The sequence below is a fragment of the Spermophilus citellus genome, assembly GCF_964194105.1.
Source record: "Spermophilus citellus genome assembly, chromosome: X".
Classification (NCBI taxonomy): domain Eukaryota; kingdom Metazoa; phylum Chordata; class Mammalia; order Rodentia; family Sciuridae; genus Spermophilus; species Spermophilus citellus.
Genome location: NC_138190.1, coordinates 76,665,219 through 76,688,128, shown reverse-complemented (window position 1 = coordinate 76,688,128; position 22,910 = coordinate 76,665,219). Strand labels below are relative to the sequence as shown.

At 35.6% G+C, this 22,910-nt stretch overlaps 1 protein-coding gene across 3 annotated transcripts in view; it reads right to left on the bottom strand.

Annotated features, from left to right (window-relative positions):
- Nucleotides 1-20,510, bottom strand: part of LOC308638702 (vascular endothelial growth factor receptor kdr-like) — a 317,685-nt gene extending 297,175 nt beyond the window's left edge. For 2 of the 3 annotated variants that reach the window (XM_081276380.1, XM_081276381.1), the window contains exon 1: nucleotides 19,971-20,499. In XM_081276380.1, the coding sequence (XP_081132506.1) occupies nucleotides 19,971-20,034 (64 nt within the window). In that variant the 5' untranslated portion in view covers nucleotides 20,035-20,499. Of the gene's footprint in view, nucleotides 1-19,970 lie in introns of all 3 variants that reach the window. The other variant, XM_081276379.1, reaches the window with a different exon arrangement.
- Between the last annotated feature and the right edge of the window lie 2,400 nt (nucleotides 20,511-22,910).

Below are 22,910 nucleotides of genomic sequence, written 5' to 3'. Positions count from 1 at the left end.
TCACCTTTTTGAATATTGTTTAATAGAGACTTGCCTGTAATTATATAGCCTTGATAAGTTCTCCAGGTTTTTTTCTATGTATCTTGATGTTTTAAGAAAATTTGCAAGTTTCATAACTATAGAACTTTGCCTAAAATTTTTTCTGCTTCTCCCTTACTCAGAACTAATACATGTAGCTGATACTTAGTTGAAAACTATGTCTTTATTGAAAATTAAAATGAGTTCCCTGGCTTTTCAGTAAACATTTCCTGGCAAGGATAGAGGAATGTTGATACATCAAACACCTTACCAATAAAATAAAAGAAAGACGTAGAAAATTTTGAAAAGAAAATCATGAAAAGATCGAAAAAAAAGTGAGTAGCAGAGAAAGGCTTTTATTATTAACCTTGGCTTCATTAAATATCTATTTATGTGTATATATTACTAAAAACATTGTTGTTCCTGGTTTCACGGATCTATAGTCCACAGATCTCTTGGATAGGCTACTTCAGCTCTTTCAACTATGGATAGCTTTGTACTTTTGTTTCAAGCAAATCTCTATTTTCTTTCTAGTGTTGGAAATTGAACCTAAGTCCTTTTGCATGCTAGTCAAATTCTTTATCACTGAGCTACATCCCCATCCCTGATCTCTATTTTTGAAAGTTTATAAAGGACTTTCACATCTATTATTTAACTTAATTTTCATGAGGGGTGTAGTGGATTTGTTTTTAAAATACTTTTTAGTTGTAGATGAACACAATAACTTTATTTTATTTATTTATTTTTATGTGGTGCTGAAAATCGAACCCAGAGGTTCATACGTGCAAGGCAAGCACTCTACCACTGAGCCACACCCCAGCCCCAGTGTAGTGGGGCTGTAGCAGGCTGTGGCTCTAATGTGGAAGGAAACCATCTCTATCTGAATCAGGAACAACCTCTCTAGTGCTAGAGGCAGTAGCTGGATACAATAAAAATAGCATGGAGTTGAATCAGCTATTGAACCACTGAGTTCACAGAGGGCAATAAATGAATCTACTCTTGTTCTTGTGTTCCATATACATTATTCTCCACTTCTAGCTCCAGCAAGGTACCCATATGTGTCTCATTCCAAATCTCATCAATATATATTAATATTAATGTTGATAATAATCTCTTATACATGAATTATTCTTTTAAATTTACATAGAACTTTTCTAGTATAATCTTTCAAGAGAATCAAACCCAGGGCCTCAAGTACAAACACTACCACTGAGATGTACTACCAGTCCCAGAAAAAGTTTTCATGACAATTATTATAGAAGTCATCCCTTGAGACTAATCTGCCAACTTTCAACAATTTTGGAAATATTCAATTCACTGTATTAAATATCTTTTTTCTTCAAATAGCTAGAGCAGTTCATATTATCTGCAACTGAACTTTGAATAATACAGAGTTCAAATAGTATACATGATGAAATGTCCATTACTTCTAAATAATAATTGTCTTTCTATATACAAATCTATCAAATAAACAACTATTAGAATTCAGAAGGCTGAGAAGATATGACCAATACAGACAATCCTAAAACTTTCCTATACAAAAAAAAAAAACACAGATACTATAACTGGGGAAAATATATTTTCCATAATAGGTACAAAAACGATTAAATTCCCATGAATAAACCAAATGTATGTGTGAAATTATAAAGAAAAAAATCTATTTTATATTTTACTGAAAGACCTAAAATACTAACATGTATAAATGAAGATACATTCTTTGTTCCATATTACTGTAAATTTCTAATTCCTCCTGAGGTATTTATAATATAAGTGCAGTTACAGTCAAATCCCCAGCAGGATGCTCTATAGAATTGACAAACTGATTATAAGTTCTTCTAGTGCAATATTTTTCACAATTGCCAAGATATGAAATCAACCTGTGTCCATCAATAGATAAATGGATAAAGACACTGGAATATGATTCAGCTTTAAAAAGAAGGAAAACCTGTCATTTGCAACAATACAAATAAAACCGGAGGATGTTATATTATGTGATATAAGTCACATATATAAAGATAGATACTGCATGATCGCAACAATATATAGAATCTACAAAATTTGAACTTTCAGGGGCAGAAAACAGAACAGTGGTTAATGGCAAGGGTAATGAAAAGAAATGTTGGTCAAAGGGTAAAGAGTTTCTGTCAAATGAGAGAAATAAAATCTATAGGTCTGTTGCACAGAATGATGACTCTATAAAATGTATTTTACATTTGAAAATTGCTATCAGAGTAGATCTGACATGTTCTCACAACAAAAATGATAATTATGTGTAAAGATACATGGGTTAATCCATTTAGTGTGGTAATTATTTGAAAAATATATACATCAAAACATCAGGCTGTATATCTTAAATATACATTCTTTTTTGTCTTTTATGCCTCAATGTCTCTCATGAGAGGATTTACCCAAATAATAACCACAGTTTTTTAACAAAAAGGAAGACCTTCCTAATAGTTAATATTTCAGGTGTCAGTGATAAAGAGTTTTACCGAAGGGAAGGGATGAGTCTCTCTGAAGCTCTTCAAATCCCACCACAAGTTTTGTTGATGATAAAGAATGGTACAAATAGAGAGCAGAAAGGAATTAAAAAAAAAAAAAGGTAGAGGGTCTGGGATTGTAGCTCAGTGGTAGAGTGCTCGCCTAGCACATGCAAGGCCCTGGGTTCAATCCTCAGCACCACATAAAAATAAATAAATAAAGTAAGGGCATGTGTCCAACTACACCTAAAAAATAAATATTTAATAAAAACAGTTTGAGAGTATCATCATAATGATGGGAACCTCAAGTTTATTAGTCTCTTGATATGCCTTAGGCTTATTCCATCTATCTCACTTAATCCTTATAGCAAGCCTATAAAACAGATATTATGATCTCCCCATTCTTTTTCAAATTAGAAGAACAGATTTTACCTATGTTATTACACTTAATAAAGAGCAATGTCAGGACTTTCATCTCAGGTCTATCTTGTCTCTTGCTCCAAAATCCTTAAGTACAAATACTAGATGGGAACTTGAAGTCATGTCATATGAGAAATAGGGTCAAAGGTTTACAATTACTTAGTTTGAAGGGAGGACTCAGAAAAGCCATGACCAATTTCCTATTTTGCTATTGAAAATAACACTTTTAGAAGATCTTTAAAGTCCCTTAAAGCCACTACATCTTGTTGTTCTGCAATTCCACAAATATTCAATGTTAATCTCTTCTCAGGCCTATAAGGAATTTCTTTGGTACCAATTTGGGTATTTTTCTTTGTATCCTACTATTGCTGTTACAGACCAGACTAGAATATTTTTCATATATGAAGAGTGATTTATGAAATCACTTAGGCATAAGACATCAAGGGCCCACACTGAGTAAGCTCATTGGCAGGTGGAAGCCTCTCACTGTACAGATACTATCACTAGATGCAATGGAAGCAGCTTAGCAAGAACATGATTTGTTTCTCTGTAGAGGCAAAAAATACTCTCTAATTCTTAAGACCACAGAGTTGGGCTTCTCTTTCTCTTCCTAACTTTTAACACAGAACAATATCTGATCCAAATATATCCAGACTTTCCATTGCTATCACATCATACTCCTGGAGTCAATAACAATAAAGTCTGCCAGTGAGGAAATCAAAGCATTTCATATACTGCCTGTCTTGAGGAAATCCCACTAGGTCACAATCTCTTCATTTCCCATTCCTCTTGATCCATGCTGCCCTGATAGTTAAAGTGCATTGTGAAGGAAGGAAGGAAGGACTAATCACACAGGATGCCGAAATTGCCTTTTCTTCTATTATGATTCAAGAAATTGAGGACCAGGGTAACTGAATAATTAATCTGAGGTAATTATTATCTTGAGACCACATGGATATGACAAACCAACAACCTTACCAAAGTCAATATATAAAAGTCAATGTGATCTACATTTCCCCAGGGAGAGGAAGAGACTAATGTAGGAGATCCAGATGGCCAATTTTGTCAACAAGACAAGGTAATTCATTTATATATTACTGCCCTGAGAAATCTCTCCCTATCTTGATCTCCCATATGTTGTGGAAGTAAGGTTGGGAAGAGATTCTTGATTGTCAAAAGCACCTGAGGAAAGATCTTAAGGAATTTGGATTTGATCCTGAAGTCAGTGAGGAACCATTTGTGGCTCTTGATATAAGAAGTGACATGATTCCAGATTATTAATATGGTTGTAGTATACAGGGTAAAGTAAGGAAGGCAAGATTAAGAATCAATTGTAAACATGTGATTTGTATTCAATCTTGAAGCACATAATCTGAGTAATCATTGTATATCATAATAATGTTTGAAACTAAGAGAAGCAAATGTGGTTTTCTGGTAAAAGTTGAGCTTTGTATTCATATCCTCAGGTTTTAAGCTCTAACACTAGTACTTCCCAGATATATCATCCTAGGAAAATAAAGCACTAAATCTCTTAACTCTGTTTCTTCTTATGTAAAATAGAATTAAAGACAAAGTATAATTACCCTCCCGCTTAGAATGGTCATGAGGAGTGCTATGTAAATGATAAAGAACTAAACAATTGGTAATTACTAGTCTTGTATTCCACTTCTACCCAAAGAAACATGAGAATAAAAAAATAACTTGAACATCAATCAAGACATAAATTTCCTGGGTCCAGATCTTTGGCAAGGTTCATCATTATCTGTGGGTTAAGATAAAAAAAATGGATTTGGTTAAAAAAGAAAAAAAACAACCTGAGCCAGATAACTTTTTCTATGACAGACAAGTAACTTGAAATTCCGTTTCTCTTTATTTCCTCTTCCTCTTTATCTCTAAAGTTAAAAATCAATATCATTCAGGTTCATGCCTCTCAACCTGGCACATTCATGCCATACATAGAATGCCATTTTTGGAACTTGATGTGAAAAGTGAAAAGAAGGCAAAAATTAAATTTAAAATAAAACTTATATTTTTAAAAAATTATATATGCATAAGCATCATCAGCAGATTCTTAGTCTTTAATGTCAAAAGCATCTGAGGAAAGATCTTAAGGAATTTGGATTTGATCTTGAAGTCAAATCAATCTTGCTTTTTTTTTCTCTTTGTGTGTGAAAATAGAGAAACTTTATGACTAGTATGTGGATGAGAATTTGGAAAACTATTTGTGAAGCAAGAATTTTTTGTCTATATCAATACATTGCAAAAATAGATACATTTCAAGTTTTGGTTTTTAAATACATTGGAACACTACATAGCAATAAGAAGTAAAGAACTACAACTGTCCATGACAATTTGGATTCGCTGCCAAGAAGAAAGACACTAAGGATATATATTGGTTATCACTCAATTTATGTAAAATACAAAAATGAAATTATTCCATGTTATTAGAAGAAAGGTGAATAGTTATATTTGGGAGAATTATGTTGATGGAGTATAGAAGGGCCATTCCTGGGATGCTGATAATGTTGTTTCTTGATATAGGTGCTGGTTATAAAGGTGTGTTTAATTTTTGAAAACATCAAGTTGAATACTTTATGATCTCTGTGTATGCTTTTCTGTACATGTTATACTTTGATAGAAAAAAATTAAAAGCATTTTAAGCTGACCACCAGGTCCCCAGATCTCTAGGACCTACAAATTCATGCTCTTTGACTATTACTGATATTGAGTTAAAAAGGAAAGCAATAGTTCAGTTCGCCCTGTATTATGGGATCAAAGGAAGCAACACTTCTCAAAAACATGAGAATGATGGGTTCCAAAGCAATGATAAACCTCAATGTAATTCATCTCACTTCTTAGAATGCCAGAATTGAGGTAGGATCAGAGAAATTAGGTAGAAAGGAGACACAAAAGAAGGACAAGAAAAAAATTAAAAATTTAATTCAGAAGTTCTGTAAACTTTTCCAGACCTGTTACTCCCTAAGCCAGGCTCTATCCCAAAAGCAGGCTCTCTTCCAGGACTGCCATTCCCAAATTTCTGGAAAATCTTTAAATCCCCTTGTACACTGTTAATTAGCCCACAAATAAATAAATTATAAGAGACACAACATATTAAGACAGCTTTAATTTAGAGGACTTTCCAGTATTATCTACCAGTTAGATAATAGAGACCACATTAGCCTAAAGATCCTGAGAATGACCATAAACCATCTTGAGATCAGCAGATTCACTTCATCCCTGCAAACTCTCATATCTGCTCCTCACCATTTACTTTAAAGGAGTCAAGAACCCCCAAAATTCATCTGTCCCTCTTGAGATGACCTACATTCTTCCCTGAATGTATATTCCTTGCTTTCCGGAATAAATTTCTGTGCCTTTACTGATGTGTTGAAATTGTTTTCTACTTTTCCTGAGTCAAATTCTACCCAGCCTCTCCTGGGAACTCTTGGAACACTTTCCCTGGAGTTACCTCTTCTCCCATGACAGAATCATATTCTGTCCAAGCCTGAAAACAGCCAAGTCTTCCTTCTTAATACTAGAATATAAATGTGGGCAAAATAACTTACTTCCTTTCTCTAGGCTCTGAAATAAAAACAAATGAACAACAGTCATACCTAGAAAACAGTATCCTAACTCTCAGGCCACTTTGTGTTCCACTGTACTAAATTAGTTCCAGAATGCTGCCTGCACATCAAATTTCAGAATACTAGTGATGCAAGGTTAGAAATTGCCTTTATACCCTACACAAAACTGGAGAAAAAAGCTCTGTCTACAGAAATTATAAAGATCCAGTCAGAACAATAAATGTGAACAGGTTTTCTCATCTCCTCATTCCTCCCAAACCAAATATATATATATATATATATATATATATATATATATATATATATATATATATATATATATATATATAAATCCAGCAATGATGAAGTGAATATGTTATGTGCTTTAATTAACAACCTCATGCTAATTGGACCCTGGGCTTCCAGATCTCTGCCTTGTCATAAAACGTTGAAATAGATGCCCTTGTTTACTGACTTCTAATTCCAGGACCCTACTAAATTATATGGACAAGAGCTCAAATCAAAGTTGTTTGCTTTGTTCTCACAAAAGAGACAGCACACTACCTTACATTCCCATGTCCTCCCATTTACCCATATGCAGCCCCACAGCATCCCAAAATTTCCAGCCCCCCAATCCACCACTTGGGCCTGTGTTCAAAAAAAAACAATAAACTAAAGGACCATGTTTGAAATTCAAAGTAGGACTTTGTGGTGAAACAAATATTCAGATATTGTCAAGAATGGCCAGCTAGGGCTGGGGATGTAGCTCAAGAGGTAGTGTGCTCGCCTGGCATGCGTGTGACCCGGGTTCGATCCTCAGAACCACATACAAACAAAGATGTTGTGTCCACCGAAAACTAAAAAATAAAATTCTCTCTCTCTCTCTCTCTCTCTCTCTCTCTCTCTCTCTCTCTCTCTCTCTCTCTCTCTCTCTCTCTCTCTCTCTCTCTCTAAAAAAAAAAAAAGAATGGCCAGCTCAACAAAACCATAGAGACAATCAACTGAAAATATATGGCCCATATATAAGAGTGAGCTACCTGAATTCCTTTATCCCCAGTGACTCACAGTGGAGAAAGAATTGTAAAATAATACTGATAATTATGATAAGCTAGGTTATGAAAATTGCTTTTGTAGACAAGTGTGTGAATATTTTTAAAAAGGTGATTGGCTTAGCATTTGACTCACTTTTTATTAAATCACATTTGAAATAATTCACAAGATATTTTCACAATTTACACTAAACTAAAATTTCTGGGTTTAATAGCAGAAGAAGCAAACAACTCAGACTCCTCTTGTCTAGAACAAGAGGGACCATTTTTCTGTTGTGTACATTCCAGTTTGAAACACGTGGCTTTTTTCCAGCATCTTGTTATCACTGGGTGAGTCTGCTCACCACACAAGGAAAGAGTAATAGTCCTGGAGATTGGCAACTGTGGGAAGGACATGGTCCTGAGCCAAAATGACAGTGACAAAGCAATTCCATGGTTCACCTATGGCTTTCTGTGGTCAAACTAATTTAAAATTAAAACATGATTTTCTTAGCCACAGGCATGTAACCTTTGTCTATACCAAGCCTGAGATATGGCTACTAAAGGCAGCATTTGTCAAAAGCTTTCCAGCTCTTCAAGTATATCCAGGAGGGGCAAGTGGGAAAAAGAATCAAACCTAAATCAATTTCCTTTTGTATTTCCAAAGGATGGGGAGCTAAAAAGTATAGGATCTATAAGAATTAATTTAATGAGAGATAGATATCCTGACCCCATGCTGAGCATACACTTGATTTAAAAAAACAAAATATTACAACTCAATAAGATAGACTCTCTGATTAGTAAGAACACTGCCTAAAATGCCACCTCCTCCTTAACCACCTCTGAGACTAGACAGTTATTCACATATTATTGTGGAAGAGGCTTTGGATTTTCTCTAGGTTTTGATGTCCTCTATAAAATCAGCATAATTCTTATGTCACAGAAGTCTTCTGAAAATTGAACAATGTAGCATATAAGGAAAGATAAATATTTCATATCTATTATTCTAATTTATCTTACTAGAAACTAAATTATAAAATCTGTGAGGGAAAGAACATGTATGACATTCTTTAAAAGAAAAAAACACTGCACATAAAGTATAGGGACTTGTATACAATGCATATTCAGAAGATGCAAGTTTATTAATTATGTGTACAGAAATAAAATGGATCCATTTGCAGCTATAATAACGTGATTTATAGGTACATAATTTTCAATAAAATATATAATGATTTAATTGCTCAGTTATTTATATAATATCTATCTAGTAGAAAGAATTAAGTCAAGGGGCCTAGGTTCTTCCAATTCCAACTTTACCAGTAACTATAACCAGTAACAGTAACAGTAACCAGTAACATTGAACAAATTGATTCCTCACTTTAAGCCACAAATTGCTCCATCTGTGGAGGAAGTCTGAGTGATTATATATATATATATTGAATTAGCTTCTTTATTAAGAATATACTTTGTTCCAGGCATTATGGTTTGGCTGGTAAAAATCTTAATAGAGTCATTCCTTTTATTATCTAGGGAATGTTTTTTCTATATTTCTCTGATTCTAAGAAGACAGTTAAGTACTTCAACATATACTTACAGAGGATTAATTACTATAGGAATAGACCCTCCACTATGAAGAGCCAGAAAGCTAGAGAAAAGCTATAAAGCTACTTTTAGAGACATTAGGTAAAAGAGAGTACAGAGCAATAATCCCAGAGAAAGGAAATAAATTATATGAGCCCCAGGAATGTAACAATCCTAGAATATGCAAAACAACCTTATAAAACAAAAACAAAGTTGAAATATTTATACTAAATGATTTCAAGAGTTATTAAGTCAAGGCAGTCTGGTATTATAAACCAATGGAAGAGAACAGAGATTCCAGAAATAGATCCACAAGTATATGGTCAATTGATTTTCAAAGATGCCAAATGTCAAGAAAATTCATTAGAGAGGACAGTCTTTTCAAAATACTGCTGAAATAATTAAATATCCATAGGCAAAATAAATAATCATCAATCCTCAAATTAATGGAGATAATTAAATTAACTAAAAATAAGCATAACCCCCAAATATAAGGGTTAAAAGTGAAAAACATCAAAATATTCATGATTGTGGGTCATAAAAAATTCTTAGTAAATAAAAAGCATGAAATATGAATGAAAACATTGTTAAATAAAGACTGCTTGTCAAAAGACAATATTACCAAGCTATAAAAGCAAGTCATAGAGTAGGATCGATATTAATAATACATATATTAACAAAGAAATTATAGCCATAATATAGAAAAAAGTTCTTACAACTCAATAAGATTATCAACTCAATCAAGTATGGAAAATATTATATTTAGTGCCTTACAAATAGAAGGTAGTAAAAGGCAAATGATAACATGAAAAAAAAAACCTCATTATCAGAGAAATTCAAATAAAAACTGCTGTGAAGTACCATCACAAATCCACCAGAATTTTAAAATTACAAACACAACAAAAAGTATTGCTGAGGACATTTGAACAACTGGAACTTTCATTTGCTTGCTGGTCAGATTATAAAATGGTAGCATATGATCCAGAAATCCCACTAATGGATATATATCTGAAGGAAATTAAATCAATATGTCAGAGACATCTGTGTTCCCACACATCTGCAGCACTATTCACAATATCCAAGAAAGGAAGCAATCATCTGCTGATGAATAGATAAAGAAAATGTGGTGCTTATATACAATATAATTTCATTCACCCATAGAAAGAATGAAATATTGCCATTTGTGACATCACAGATGGAACTGGGTATAATTATATTCAGTGAAAGAAACCAAATACAGTAAGGCAAGTACTGCATGCTCACTCACACAAGGAATTTAAAAGTTTATCTTATAGAAGTTGAGAGTAAAATATCAGTTGCTAGGGGCTGGAGAGGGTGTGGAGAAACAAGGGATGGAGAAAATTTAATCAATGGTATTAAATTATAGTTAGCTAGGTGTAAGAAATTTTAGTGTGCTCTTTCACAGTAAAGTGATTATGAATATCAATGATGTACTGCATATTTAAAAAAAACTAAGAGAAAGTATATCAGATGTTTTCACTATAAAGAAATAAGTAAACATTTGTGGAGATAGAAACATTTAACCTGATTTAAATATTAAGCAATGTATACAGATGAAAATATCACTTCATACTTCATACACATGTATAATTTTCTTTATTAGCTAATATATATTTGAGTTTAAAACATTGAAAGAGCAGCTTTGATCACAATATTTCAAATTTTTGTAACTGATTTAAATTTCAAAAACAGAATGTAACATTTTGAAAGTAAAATGTCAGCCAGTGTCCTTAGTGAAAACCGGGAATTGCTTCATTTTTTATAATATTCTAAAATAATGTTATGTAAATACTATGAATTACTGAATACTATTTGATTTTTCTATATTGGTTACTAAAGTATATAATTAGGTGTTTAAATAAACTCATAAATAAGTAAAACATGCAACCATTTTTATAGTTAGCAGCAATTCATTCCCATGTACCTATTCAAGAAAAAAAAATATCAACAAACATCCACATGCAAATGTTGATGGTAAATTTATTCTCAACTAAAATGCTTATCAACAGGAAATAAACATACCATGAAATATCCACAGATTATACTACTACTCATCAAAAACAAATAAACGAAATACGTAAAAATACATGCAACAATATGGATATATCTCAAAATACTGCTGGGTGAAAAGAGCCAGAGACAAAATATAGAGTGTATTATTCCATTAATATGAAACTTAAACAGGCAAAACTAAACTATAGAGTCAGAAAGTTGATAACTGGCTGCATATGCCTGGGGGTAGTAGAGAGAATTGACTTTAAAGAGTCACAGGAAACTTTCTAGATAGTGAAAATCTTTTATATTTTGATTATGGTGGCAGCTACATGGCATGTACATTTGTCAACATTTATCAAACTGTAGCATGAATATAGGTATGTTTTATTTAATGTACATTTTATTTCAGGTAAAATTGAGTTTAATTTTTTTAAATGACAGTTTTGATTGTCCATTGTTCTAGCCTATAGTTTAAGGAGTCCAATATCTAAATTCTCCTTATCTTCTATGGTAAACTTGAATTTTTAAAGAGTAAAGATGATCCAAACAGATGCATTATATTATCACTTGCAATTATCATTAATTTCATCATTATAGTTATAGTCTTTAGGACAATGTGAATAAAAATAAACTCAACTTTAGCATATCTGGAAAAAGTTCCACATATTGTTGTGTCTATTTCTAATTAATATGTCCAACAATTTTGTACTGAAGAAAAATTTCCATTTTCTGGACATGTTTTAAATATATTATATTTACTTACATGATCCCACTTTTCATTTTTACCTATTCTACATTCTTATAATCTAGCATACCTGATGCCAAAGGTCATTTTGTCCATAAGAAAATAAAATATCACAATTATTTTGGCCCAAAACACATCTATTCTGTATATAAAATCTAAGCTTCATAAATAATCCCTGACTACTTCCTAATTATTATAGTTTGGATATGGAATATTCCCCAATGGCACCCATTTTTTAAGTGTTAGTGCTCAGGTGGTAGAGCTATTGGGAAGTGGTAGAAACTTCCTACATGGAGGAAGTAGACCACTAGAGGCATGTCCTTAAAGAGCATTTCTTGCCCCAGTCCCATCCCCCATCTCTCCTCTCCTCTCCTCTCCTCTCCTCTCTTCCTCTCTCTCTCTCTCTCTCTCTCTCTCTCTCTCTCTCTCTCTCTCTCTCTCTCCCCCCCCCCACCAATTCTCCTCTCCCTCTCCCTCAGTTTCCTTGCTGTCATGAGGTGACAGCCTGCTAAGCTACACTCTCACTACAGTGATATTCTGCCTTGTCTCAGGCTCAAACCAATGAAGCCAGCTGACCTTGGACTGAAACCTCTGCAACTATGATTCAAAATAAATCTTTAATTTTTTTTATACCTTTATTTTATTAATTTATTTTTATGTTTGTGCTGAGGATTGAACCCAGTGCCTCACACATGCTAGGCAAGTGCTCTACCACTGAGCCACAACCCCAGCCCCATAAATCTTTAATCTTTTAAGTTTATTTTCTCAAGTATTCTGTCATAGCAATGAAAATTTCATATTTTTAATGTATAAAATTTCATTTTTTGTATGTATAAAATACATAAATTTTGTATGTATAAAATTTCATTTTATATTACATATAAAATGTCATAGCAATGAAAAACTACCAAGCCAGGGGCAGGGGCCCCTGCATGTAATCAAAGTGGCTCAGGAGGCTGAGGCAGGAGGATCATGAGTTCAAAGCCAGCCTCAGCAACTTAGAAAGGCCCTAAGCAACTTAGTGAGACACTGTCTCTAAATAAAATATATTTAAATAGGGCTAGGGATGTGGATAAGTGGTTAATTGCTCTTGGATTCAATCCCCAGTACCAAAAAAGAAAAAAAGAAAACTGACTAACCACTCATAGACATTCTAAACCTTGCCCAGGAAATGTTTACTATGGCAGATTTAATACACTTCCAATAACACATACTATTTCTTCAAAGACTATATATAGGTTATCCCATTTATTTATATGATATCTATATAATTATACATATGCACACTCAGAGGATAGTAAGACAACAATTCTTAACAGTATCTGTGAGTTGTATATGGTTTTCTTTCACTGAATCTGACCATGGGGATAAGTTTTTAGGGAAACACTTAAAATGCTGCTGTGTTCAACTAGTGATTAAAATTGTCTCCACCCATGGACTCTGGATAAGTCCAGTTACAATTCAAACATAAGTGATATTTTCTTATTAAAATGTTATATAATCAGAGGAAAGAAAGAGAATAAAGAGTAAGGGGACAGTGAAAGAAACAAATGAGGGGCAATGAAGTAGAGCAGAACTCAGTGCTTCAAAGCAGCATGGTACTTCAAAGATGATCTCTAGTCAAACTCTCCCATTCTACAGATGATGATACTGGCACTCCAAGAGAGAAATACACTCTTTCATGGCAAGGGTAAGTCCAGAATTAGGTTATCTAATTCCCAAAATCATGCTATTTGTGCCATCATTGCCATCTGGATAAAGGAAGAATGGAAGATTTTGCAAAGAGGGAAAGAATAATGGAAAGAAAAGAAAACTGAGAAGCACTGGGGGGTGAGACAATGAGAGAAAATTGGCTAGGTATTTGTAGGTCACAATACCTTGACCTTTTTTTAACCAAACAATTCCTGAACCTGAGCAAACATTCCCATTTACTTCCTTGTCGGTGTCTTTCCCACAGTTACAAAAGAACACAGGAAGACCTAAGGAAACCTATCTAGAGAAGCAAAGCTAAAGTGAGTAGGATCTGAAAATAGATTTAACATCCATAAATTTCCTCCTTATCCGGAGATGGCAGCCAGACTGGGGCCAAGTTTGGAAATGTCTATGACCAGTGGCAGTCCTGAGATTGGAAAGAGCCAAGGGAATAACAAAGAACCACAAATTTGCCTCCCAGAGATAAGATCTTCTCCATCCTGCTCACCCCTCCCTTTTTCTACTGCAGCAGATTTTCAGCCCTGGCTTTGAAAATCTCATTCACCTGCAAAAGGCTTCATTGCTAATTATCTGTGGTGGAGGGAATGAGATCCAATTGAGTTTCAAGCTTAATCGCACATTAACAGGAAAAAGTAAAACAAAGTAGGGGAGCATAGCAAGGTAACCATGGACCATGGTTAGGATATGTGTTCTAGAGCTTGGTTGCTTCCATTCATATTACTTCTCTGCCACTTAGAAGTTGCCTGTTTTGGGCAAGCCATGTAGCCCTTTTGTGTCTCAGTTTCCTGATATGATGATACAGATAATAATACCTCCTTCATAGAATTGTGAGGATTAAAGTAATAAAATAAAATATGTCCAGCATATAGCAGACACTTAAGAAATGTTAACTTCCTTCCATATTCAGATCTATGGAAGAATACTATCGGGGGAATGAAACCAATTAGATTCTGCATGACTCGTGGTGGGGATTCATACATTGGAATAGTGGATAGTAGAAACTGGAAAATAAGACATAAAATCCATGTAATGAAGAAGTTTCTAATACTGCTTTCCTGCAATGGAATGAGCTATTTCCTAAGCTAATGATGTAAAAGCATAAATTGGGCAACCACTTGGCTAGATGATGATGGAAGAGTAAGATAATGAAATTATGTTTTAAATGCTTTTCAGCATCTCTTGCATCTAGCAAAGGAGAGTCTAAGTATTCTACAAGGCTATATATGGAATCTCTCCAGAATAGGGTCTGGGTTCCACAAAGGGGGGGGGGGAGAACTGTTTGATAGCCAGACTCATCATTAAAACCAGAACCAAGAAATTCTTCCCCTGTTTAATTACTTAAGAAATTCTAAAAATAGAAAACCTAGAGCTCTTTGTTTCACAATGTTCTGATAATATGAAGAAAAAAACAGAAAGAAAACACATTTTTATACTGGGTTTGAGGGATATGCAAAGGGAACTGGAGGCATGAATTTCTTAAAACAAATTAAACAGCTCTTTAAAACAAATTAAAAGTAAACATTCATTTTATTGGATCAATGCCAACTATACTAAGAATCAGGTGTGTGGTTCAAGCCAGATTTCCAGAGATGCCATAAAGTTGCTATGTAAATTTGGGTAAACCCCTTTCCCTCTCTAGGCCTCTGTTTTCCTTTCTGTAACTCAAGGATTTGGGGCTAACAATATTGGAAGTAAAGTGACAATATAATTTATCATCCAAACTGAGACATTACTAACATTCATGTTGTGACAACAGTCTGAGGAAACGGGGATGTATGGTTACTCTAAGGGTCACCTTGCAGCTTTGTCTCTCTCTGATTATATGATACTACTAGTGGGCCAATAGAAAAATAAATCCAAATTATTTAATTCTAGTATCCCAGAATAAATGTTTGGCTCTTAGATTGCTACGAGAACTTTGATGGCACCAAGCCAATAAATTGGAACCTTACTATTTGAAGGGAAGGTGCCCTCAAATATACTACATTAATCACTTACAAAAGGCAATGGCAGGGGCTGGGGTTGTGGCTCAGTTGTGGAGTGCTTGCCTAGCATGTGTGAGGCACTGAGTTCAATTCTCAGGACCAAATATAAATAAATAAAATAAGGGCCCATCAACAACTAAAAATATTTTTTAAAAAGGCAATGGCAGAATTAATAACATAAGGTTTCCTGCTCCTTGGATATCCCAACTTCCCTGGGAATAACGTTTGAGACTTAGGGACTCTTAGAAATGGAAAAAGTCCTTGAGATCCTCCAGTATTTTCTTTTTTCATTTTAGACATTTGATCATCATTTCAGATGAACTTCTCCTCAAAATTTAATATGTATAATTGAAAAGAGCAAAATAAATCTGATTGAAAGACAAAGGAAATGCAGGTATAGACATATAATCCTAACTCATTGGACTTCTCTTATGTTCTCTCTGAAATCCTAGAGTTCAGCAATACACAATTTAACATTTTAACCTGGTAACAAAACCATCAGGCTCAATCTACCGAAGTGGATTTCAATTTAAATTTGTGGATGGTTGCTGTATGCCTCAGGCCAAATGCATATATTCATGTTACAGAGAGGCAGAAGAAGAACAGTAGGAAATCCAGTAGAAATTGAGGGAACATCTACAAAGTTGGAAAAAGACTTCAAAATGGAAAGTCTGGGGCCACCAAAAACAAGGAATATGTAATGAACCTTGAATCCCTACACCTTTCAGTTCACCAAGCCCCTGCCCCCACTTTGCATTCCCTGAAGAGATTCAGCATTCTTTCCTTTTGTAAACTTGACAGAAAGGCAGGAAGTTCAATAACTTAATTTCAGCTGAATGTTGAAGATTACATCATTTTCCCATTCTGGTAAGAAGCTCCTTCATTTCAGTAAAGTGTTTGATTTTTTGAAAGTTTCCAATTAGAAACCTTTATCAAAACCACCATAAATCAGATGTTTCTTCCTATCATCCTGAGAAAAGCACTTACCTTTGAGAACCAGCTAACTTTTGTCTTGGCCTTTTGAATTGGTACAGGGTCATACCTGATGGTACATAATGTCTATAGGCTCCACAAGTTTTTGCTCCACAAATTGTTCTGAACTGATCCCTGATAATTTTATTTATTAACTTCTTTTCTTCCCTCAATCCTTAGTAAACTCTATGTATATTGAGCAGTTGATACTTTATAGAATCACAGAATCCTTGCTAATATAAAATCTATTTGATATCACACTGATCTTCTCCTGGATCTGTGCTACCACAATAGCTTCCACCTTTACTCTTCCCCATCATAGTTAAAGAACCTAATATTGACTCATAGTTTGACCAGACAATAAGAATATAAGATTTTTTCTTGAATGAGGTCTCTTGTAGTCTAAATTTCAGTGAGCCATAATTAAATAGAATTATATCAAGAAAAGATGATTGTTACAGAGAAATTATTCAGAATCATGTTATATGAGAAGAATTGAAGGGCCTAGGATAGATTAGTCTACAGTAATGAGATATATTTAAATATCCTGAGGATTATCACAGGGAAGATATAGGAACTTTGTGCATTGTGAAATTTGTGCTCTTTCTGAACAATCCCAGTGATCTCCAAGTCAGCCCATTTAATTTGGTGCAGCCAAAATGGTCAGAATATTCTTGCATGTAAAAAAAACCCTTTAGGTTTTTGTAGACAAATTTCAAACTCCCTTTGCAATTCATCTCCTTGAACATTTTTTTCTAGCTAAATATATGAATATCCTTTGTTCCTTATAAAACAACATACCAAGAATACTCTCCATCCTGTTTAATCTCTTCTTTAAATACTGTAGTCTGTCAGTGTCCCACAGAAAATGTGAGGCCCAAGTCAGGCTACAGTATAACAAGATAGGCTGACCAATGAAGAAAAAAGTGCAACTAATAGTTCAGACACTATTCCGTTAATCTAAACTACAAATGTGTTACCTGCCTATAAATTCAGCACAATGATATAAATTAAAAATAAACCCCCCAAAATAACTTTTCAAACCCCCATGTCTATAAGCCATGTCTTCCTCATTCTGTCTTTAAAGAATAATTTACCCTTTGCATTTTTTTTTTTTTGGAGATGGTGTTCCCAAAGTTAAGTGTTTACATTTGAGCTTATTAAAATTCATAATCCTCTTTTGTGTCCTAATTATGTAACCGACTCTATTTCCTTTCTACTTTTAATTTGAATATTTGCTTATTAGTATAATTGATATAATTCTCATATGTAGCATAAAAATATGGAAGAGAATGAGGCCAAAATCAACTGTATTTTTCTTCTTTAGATGTTGTCCTCGAGACACTCTATTTTAAAATCTTATGGCTTGTGTACCCTCTAATCAGACAATTCTATGGTTTGTGTAACCTCTAATCAGACATCATTCAAAACATTTGCAAATTCTCCTAAATCCAATCTCCAAATTTCTCCATCCTTCCCAGAAAGATAGGAAAATTAACTACCCAATGTCTTCAGCAGCCCCCAAAATCTATGTTTCCAGCATTCCCTTTTGTTTAGACAATATAAATCACATTTTTAAAAGAAACTGAGCTATTATGACAAGTCCTATCCACAGGAAACCAACACAAGTTCTAATGATTATGGATTCCTCCTCTAAAAGCTTTCAAAATCAATGAGTCTACATTTTATTCCAGAGGATAGCCATCAACATCAAGAACACAGGTATTTTTTCCTCCTTTTTCAAAGATAAAACTACAATTACCCTCTCTAGATGTGTGGCATCCCTAGGAACTGTTTTCATAGGTTCTAAAGTTTTACCCATAAGTTTCCTTAGTACCCAGGGAAACCATTCTTTTAGCTGGGAAATTTTTACCCAATTCTGGCAGAAAAATATTCTCTTTCCCTCTTTAAAACACTGAACATTTTATCTATTTCCTACCAATATTTACTTTACTTTGTTTGCTCTTTGTTCTCCTGACAATGAAGATGGAAGCCAAATAAAAGTATGCACCTCTGTTTTTCTAATTAAAAACCAAGGCCTAGAGAACAGAAGACACACAGTGAATTTGCAGCACAGCTAAAAGGAAAGACCAGTTTTTCAAACAACCACTACTCTTCCCTTTCTACAAGATAAAAAGTTTTGTTGAATAGCTAACATATATTATCACTTACCATTATGTTGTAATTAATTACCTCAAAGAATCTTTAGATGTTCAAAGAGTTGAAATAATCAAGGACACATACTGACAGTACCAGATTCTGACTCCTGATGTAAGGCTATAAAGGGTGAGAGAAAGCAATGAAACTCCAACAAAAGAAAACTCAGTGCTGAAGGAAAATGCAAGTAGGAAATAAAAGATAAGCTATCCACATTTTCCAGTTGTGTCTACTACTGCCCACTGACTAGTCTATCCCATTGCAGGAACTGGCTGAGAGTGTATAGATGGAAAGCTTGGATCTGAGATTTTTCTGAATGCCTTGTCTGTCTGGAGAACTATAAAGGCAGCACAGCAAGCCATCTCCAACCTTCAGCAAAGGCAGGGACAGAAAGAGTATTATATCCCGTACATCCCTGCTGGTATCTTTAAGTATTTGACCCTGAGGAGCTTTGAGCATACCCATGGCTGGGAATGGTATGACAGATACCACATTCTGGAGGGTGGATTCCCTTGCCTCTCCTTTACAGAGAAGAGGACAATGACTGAATCAAAAGCTAGTGCCTACTTTTACTAAGGGCTTTGCTTTTCTTTTCTAAGGTTTTTAGTATAATTTAAAACACATTGGGAGCAGAATGCCCTTGACAGTTGTAAACAGCAACACATCTAAAATAACTATCCAAAAAATCTTGACAATTCAGACTATCTTCTTTTCCCCTTTCTTTTCCTAGTTACACTTTCCAAAAGTCAATGCAAGAGTGCACATATGTCTTTTTACCTTTAATTATTCTGTTTTCTAAACTTTAGGCATATAGTTTGGACACAACCTAGAAGCTCTGTGGAAAGGTCATTCTTGGCTTTGGAGTTAAGGCCAGAATATAAAAGGGAAAGGTAAAGCTTGGTAGCTTGGAAAAAAATGAAGAAATCCTCATCAGAGAAAAATTTTTGTTTTGATGTCTCACACAGTGTGTATTCTCTGAGAAGGAAGCAAGCTAACAACTACCAAACATTCCATGTGAAAAATTTGGGTACAAACCTGGCCACGCTCACTCCAGGGACACTCAGTTGCCCACTCTGGATGCTTTGCTTCACTCTTTTACCCCTGACTTTGATACCTTCCAGCCATAATTATCTGCAGAACTGGGCTAGGAGGTCTGCCTAGCAAGCCACAGATCAGTGAAGATTCTTCATTCTCTCTCCAGTGCCCCTAATCTCTCTGTGTTGAGCTTTTGGGTTGGAGATCCAGCAGGAAACATGGATGCCCAGGCAGCTGAAAGGCACCACGTCACTTACCTGGAGTTTCAAGCAGGACAAGCAGGAAGCAGAAGGCCAGGGAACCATGGCACCTCACAAGCATCCTAGAATGCTGAGTGAGGGCAGAGTGGTGCTCTTGCTCCCTCCTATGTTGTCTCCTTCCTTGGTCCGAGAAAAAGGCAGGGTGCGGCAATCAAGAGTGTGCCCTCTCACTTCTCACCTCTGAACTCTGGCTCTACTGCTTCTCCCCCACACCTGAATTTTCAGTTCCTGGCTAGTTTCTTCCCAACAACTCTGAACCCCTCCAAGGGCCTCTAAAGATACCCAGCTGTTCTGAGTTAAGCACAGACTAGGAAATCTAGACAAGGACTCTTTCTCTCTGCCTTCCCCTACCTCCGCCCAGGCTCCCAGTTCCCTGATAACCTTTGATGGAGGGTGAGCTGGTTGGGGTCCTCCGGTGCCTCTCCCTGCAAATGGCAACACTACAGGTGCCGCTCAGCTCTGAGGAGCTCCCAACTTTCTGCTGGAAAAAGTTGAGAGAAGGCAGCACAGAGTGTCCGTAGGGAGGAAGTTCAGACAGCCTGTCTCAAGACCGGGAAGGGGGGTGGGACATGCCTGAGGGGAACCTGGGGGAAGGAAGGCTTCCTGTTAAGTCAGAGGAGACTAGTGCAGCCAGCAGGGAGGGAGTACAGAATTGAGTGAGGGCCCTAGATATGAAAGCTGCTCTGAGCTAGGGAGCGAGCAAGACATGGGGCAATGTTTCCCTTCTCTCCTATGCAGAACTCACCAGACCCTCCCCCAGTACGACTTTCCTTTGACTGATAAGTGGGGCCTGATCCCGAGGAGTGTGGGGGCTTCTTTCATGAAGGACAAGAAACACAGACTTCAGCTAGAGTATGCTACAAAGGAGAGTTCTGGAGCTAGGTGGGTGTCAGCCTTCAGAGTCAGACGCTGCTGAGGTTGCTTGGAGGCTGAATTACTGAAATACAGATTTTTAGAGTGCTAGGAAGTGTGAGGAAGATGGGTGTGGGAACTACAATTGAGTGGAGAACTTGTGTTACAAAGGACTAAACTGAGGTTCATAGTGGTCATTCACCTTTCCCTAGGTTAATACAGAGGCACAGAGTGAATGCTGTAATGTGGAAGCCATATTTTTCTTAAATTTCATTCGCCTCTTTTCTCCATGAAGGCAGAGACTTGGGGTACATATGGAAAAAGAAGTAGAGTGAAATATCCACAAAACCTTCTGGGGAAAGAGGGTTAAGCCTGAGCTGACACTGTAATTGAATTGCCCTCTGCCTATCCTCCCAGGAAAACTGGAAAGAAAATCCAGGGGACCCCTTTAGTGTCCTCTCCCCCATCCTCACACCTCCACTGACCCCAGCTAGATTGATAGGATCAGAATTCTACTTCCCTCACCTTATTCCTTTTCCACAGGCTGCTGTCCAATAGAAACTAAAGCAGAGGAAGAATAAATAACTGACCCTACATCATATAGCTAGGAAGTGGTGAGACCCAGATGCATACTCAGATATGTTTGATGCCAGACCCCAAATTCAAAACCATTAGATTATGCATGTAAAAATGCTTCACTAATGTAAGGGAGTAATAAAATCAGAAGCCCTTCCAGGGATTTCCAATCTAACCCTCCACTTTGTACACATCTGTAGAAACAAAAGTACAGAGAATGAAAATGACATATCCAAGATCACAATGTTCACTCTCAAGACTAGAGCCTAGATACCAGGGTCTTTTTCATTTTAACATGCTTCACTTTCCGTCATTGGCCCTCATAAAGGAAATAGTTGGACAGTAATCAATTCACTGTGAACCATTTTACGAATTTCCATTTTGGTGATTACACTAGAAAGTGGTGGACACAAAGGGATTGGCTGAGAAGTAGGTGGTAAAGTTAGGAAGAACTTCAAAGAGAGCAGTCTTTTTATTATGTGCTCAACTTACAGAAAACCTACAGGCAAAGTAGAACCCACCAGCAATCTCTTCCCCTCTGAGGGAAACTTTGTGATGGTATAAGAAAAGCCCAGGCTAAATTAGCTGCCTTTGCTCTCTAGTTTCTTGTCCCCAGCTCCCAAGATGTCTGTCTTACTTGTGGAATTATAAGAAATTAAATAATTGGTGTTGTAATTGCAGCTCAGCAGTAGAGAGCTTGCCTACCACATGTGAGGTACTGGGTTCGATTCTCAGCACCACATATAAATAAGTAAATAAAATAAAGGTCTATAAACAACTAAAATATTTTAAAAGAAATAAATTAAATAATTGATCATAAAAAGTGAATAAATAAATGTGGTATGAGAATAAATGTAAAGCTATGACAGGCCCAAATGACATCTCTAGGAGATCCAAATAGCTATCCCAGGACCAAGAAGAACCTTGTCTTTAACCCCAAGAGATGTCCTAGGCTATGACCGTAAAAAGGAATTTCAAGATGTCACTCAAAGTAGGGAAAATTTGGAAGGTTGGTGCCATGGAGATCATGATAAAACTCATGCAGTTGAACTGTTTTAAGCTCTTGGCCATCAAGAAGAAAGCAAATAGTGAAGTATTTCTGTAACAATAACCATTTTTAAATTGAAAATCTCAGTGTTCCGTTGTCCAATGACCCTTCTAATTTTGAGTAACAGCCCTTTATTTAAAAAATCTTTCCTGAGCAACTCCTAATTTCCAATACTAGTCCTAGTTATTACTCTAATGATCTAGAGATGAACATGATACAGTGTTTACCCTGGAGATGCCATACAGTAGAAGATATAGACATGTAGCAGGTAAAGCTAGTTGTCCAGAATTTGTTCTGCCTTCTTACACAATAATAAAGGTTTAGCATGGCACAAGCATCACAGAATAAAACTACATTTCCCAGTACCTTATGTAGCTTGGGGAGCTGTGTAAACAAGTTTATGACAAACAGATGCGAACACTGATGCATACAAATATGAAGTCATGCCATAAAAGAAAGAA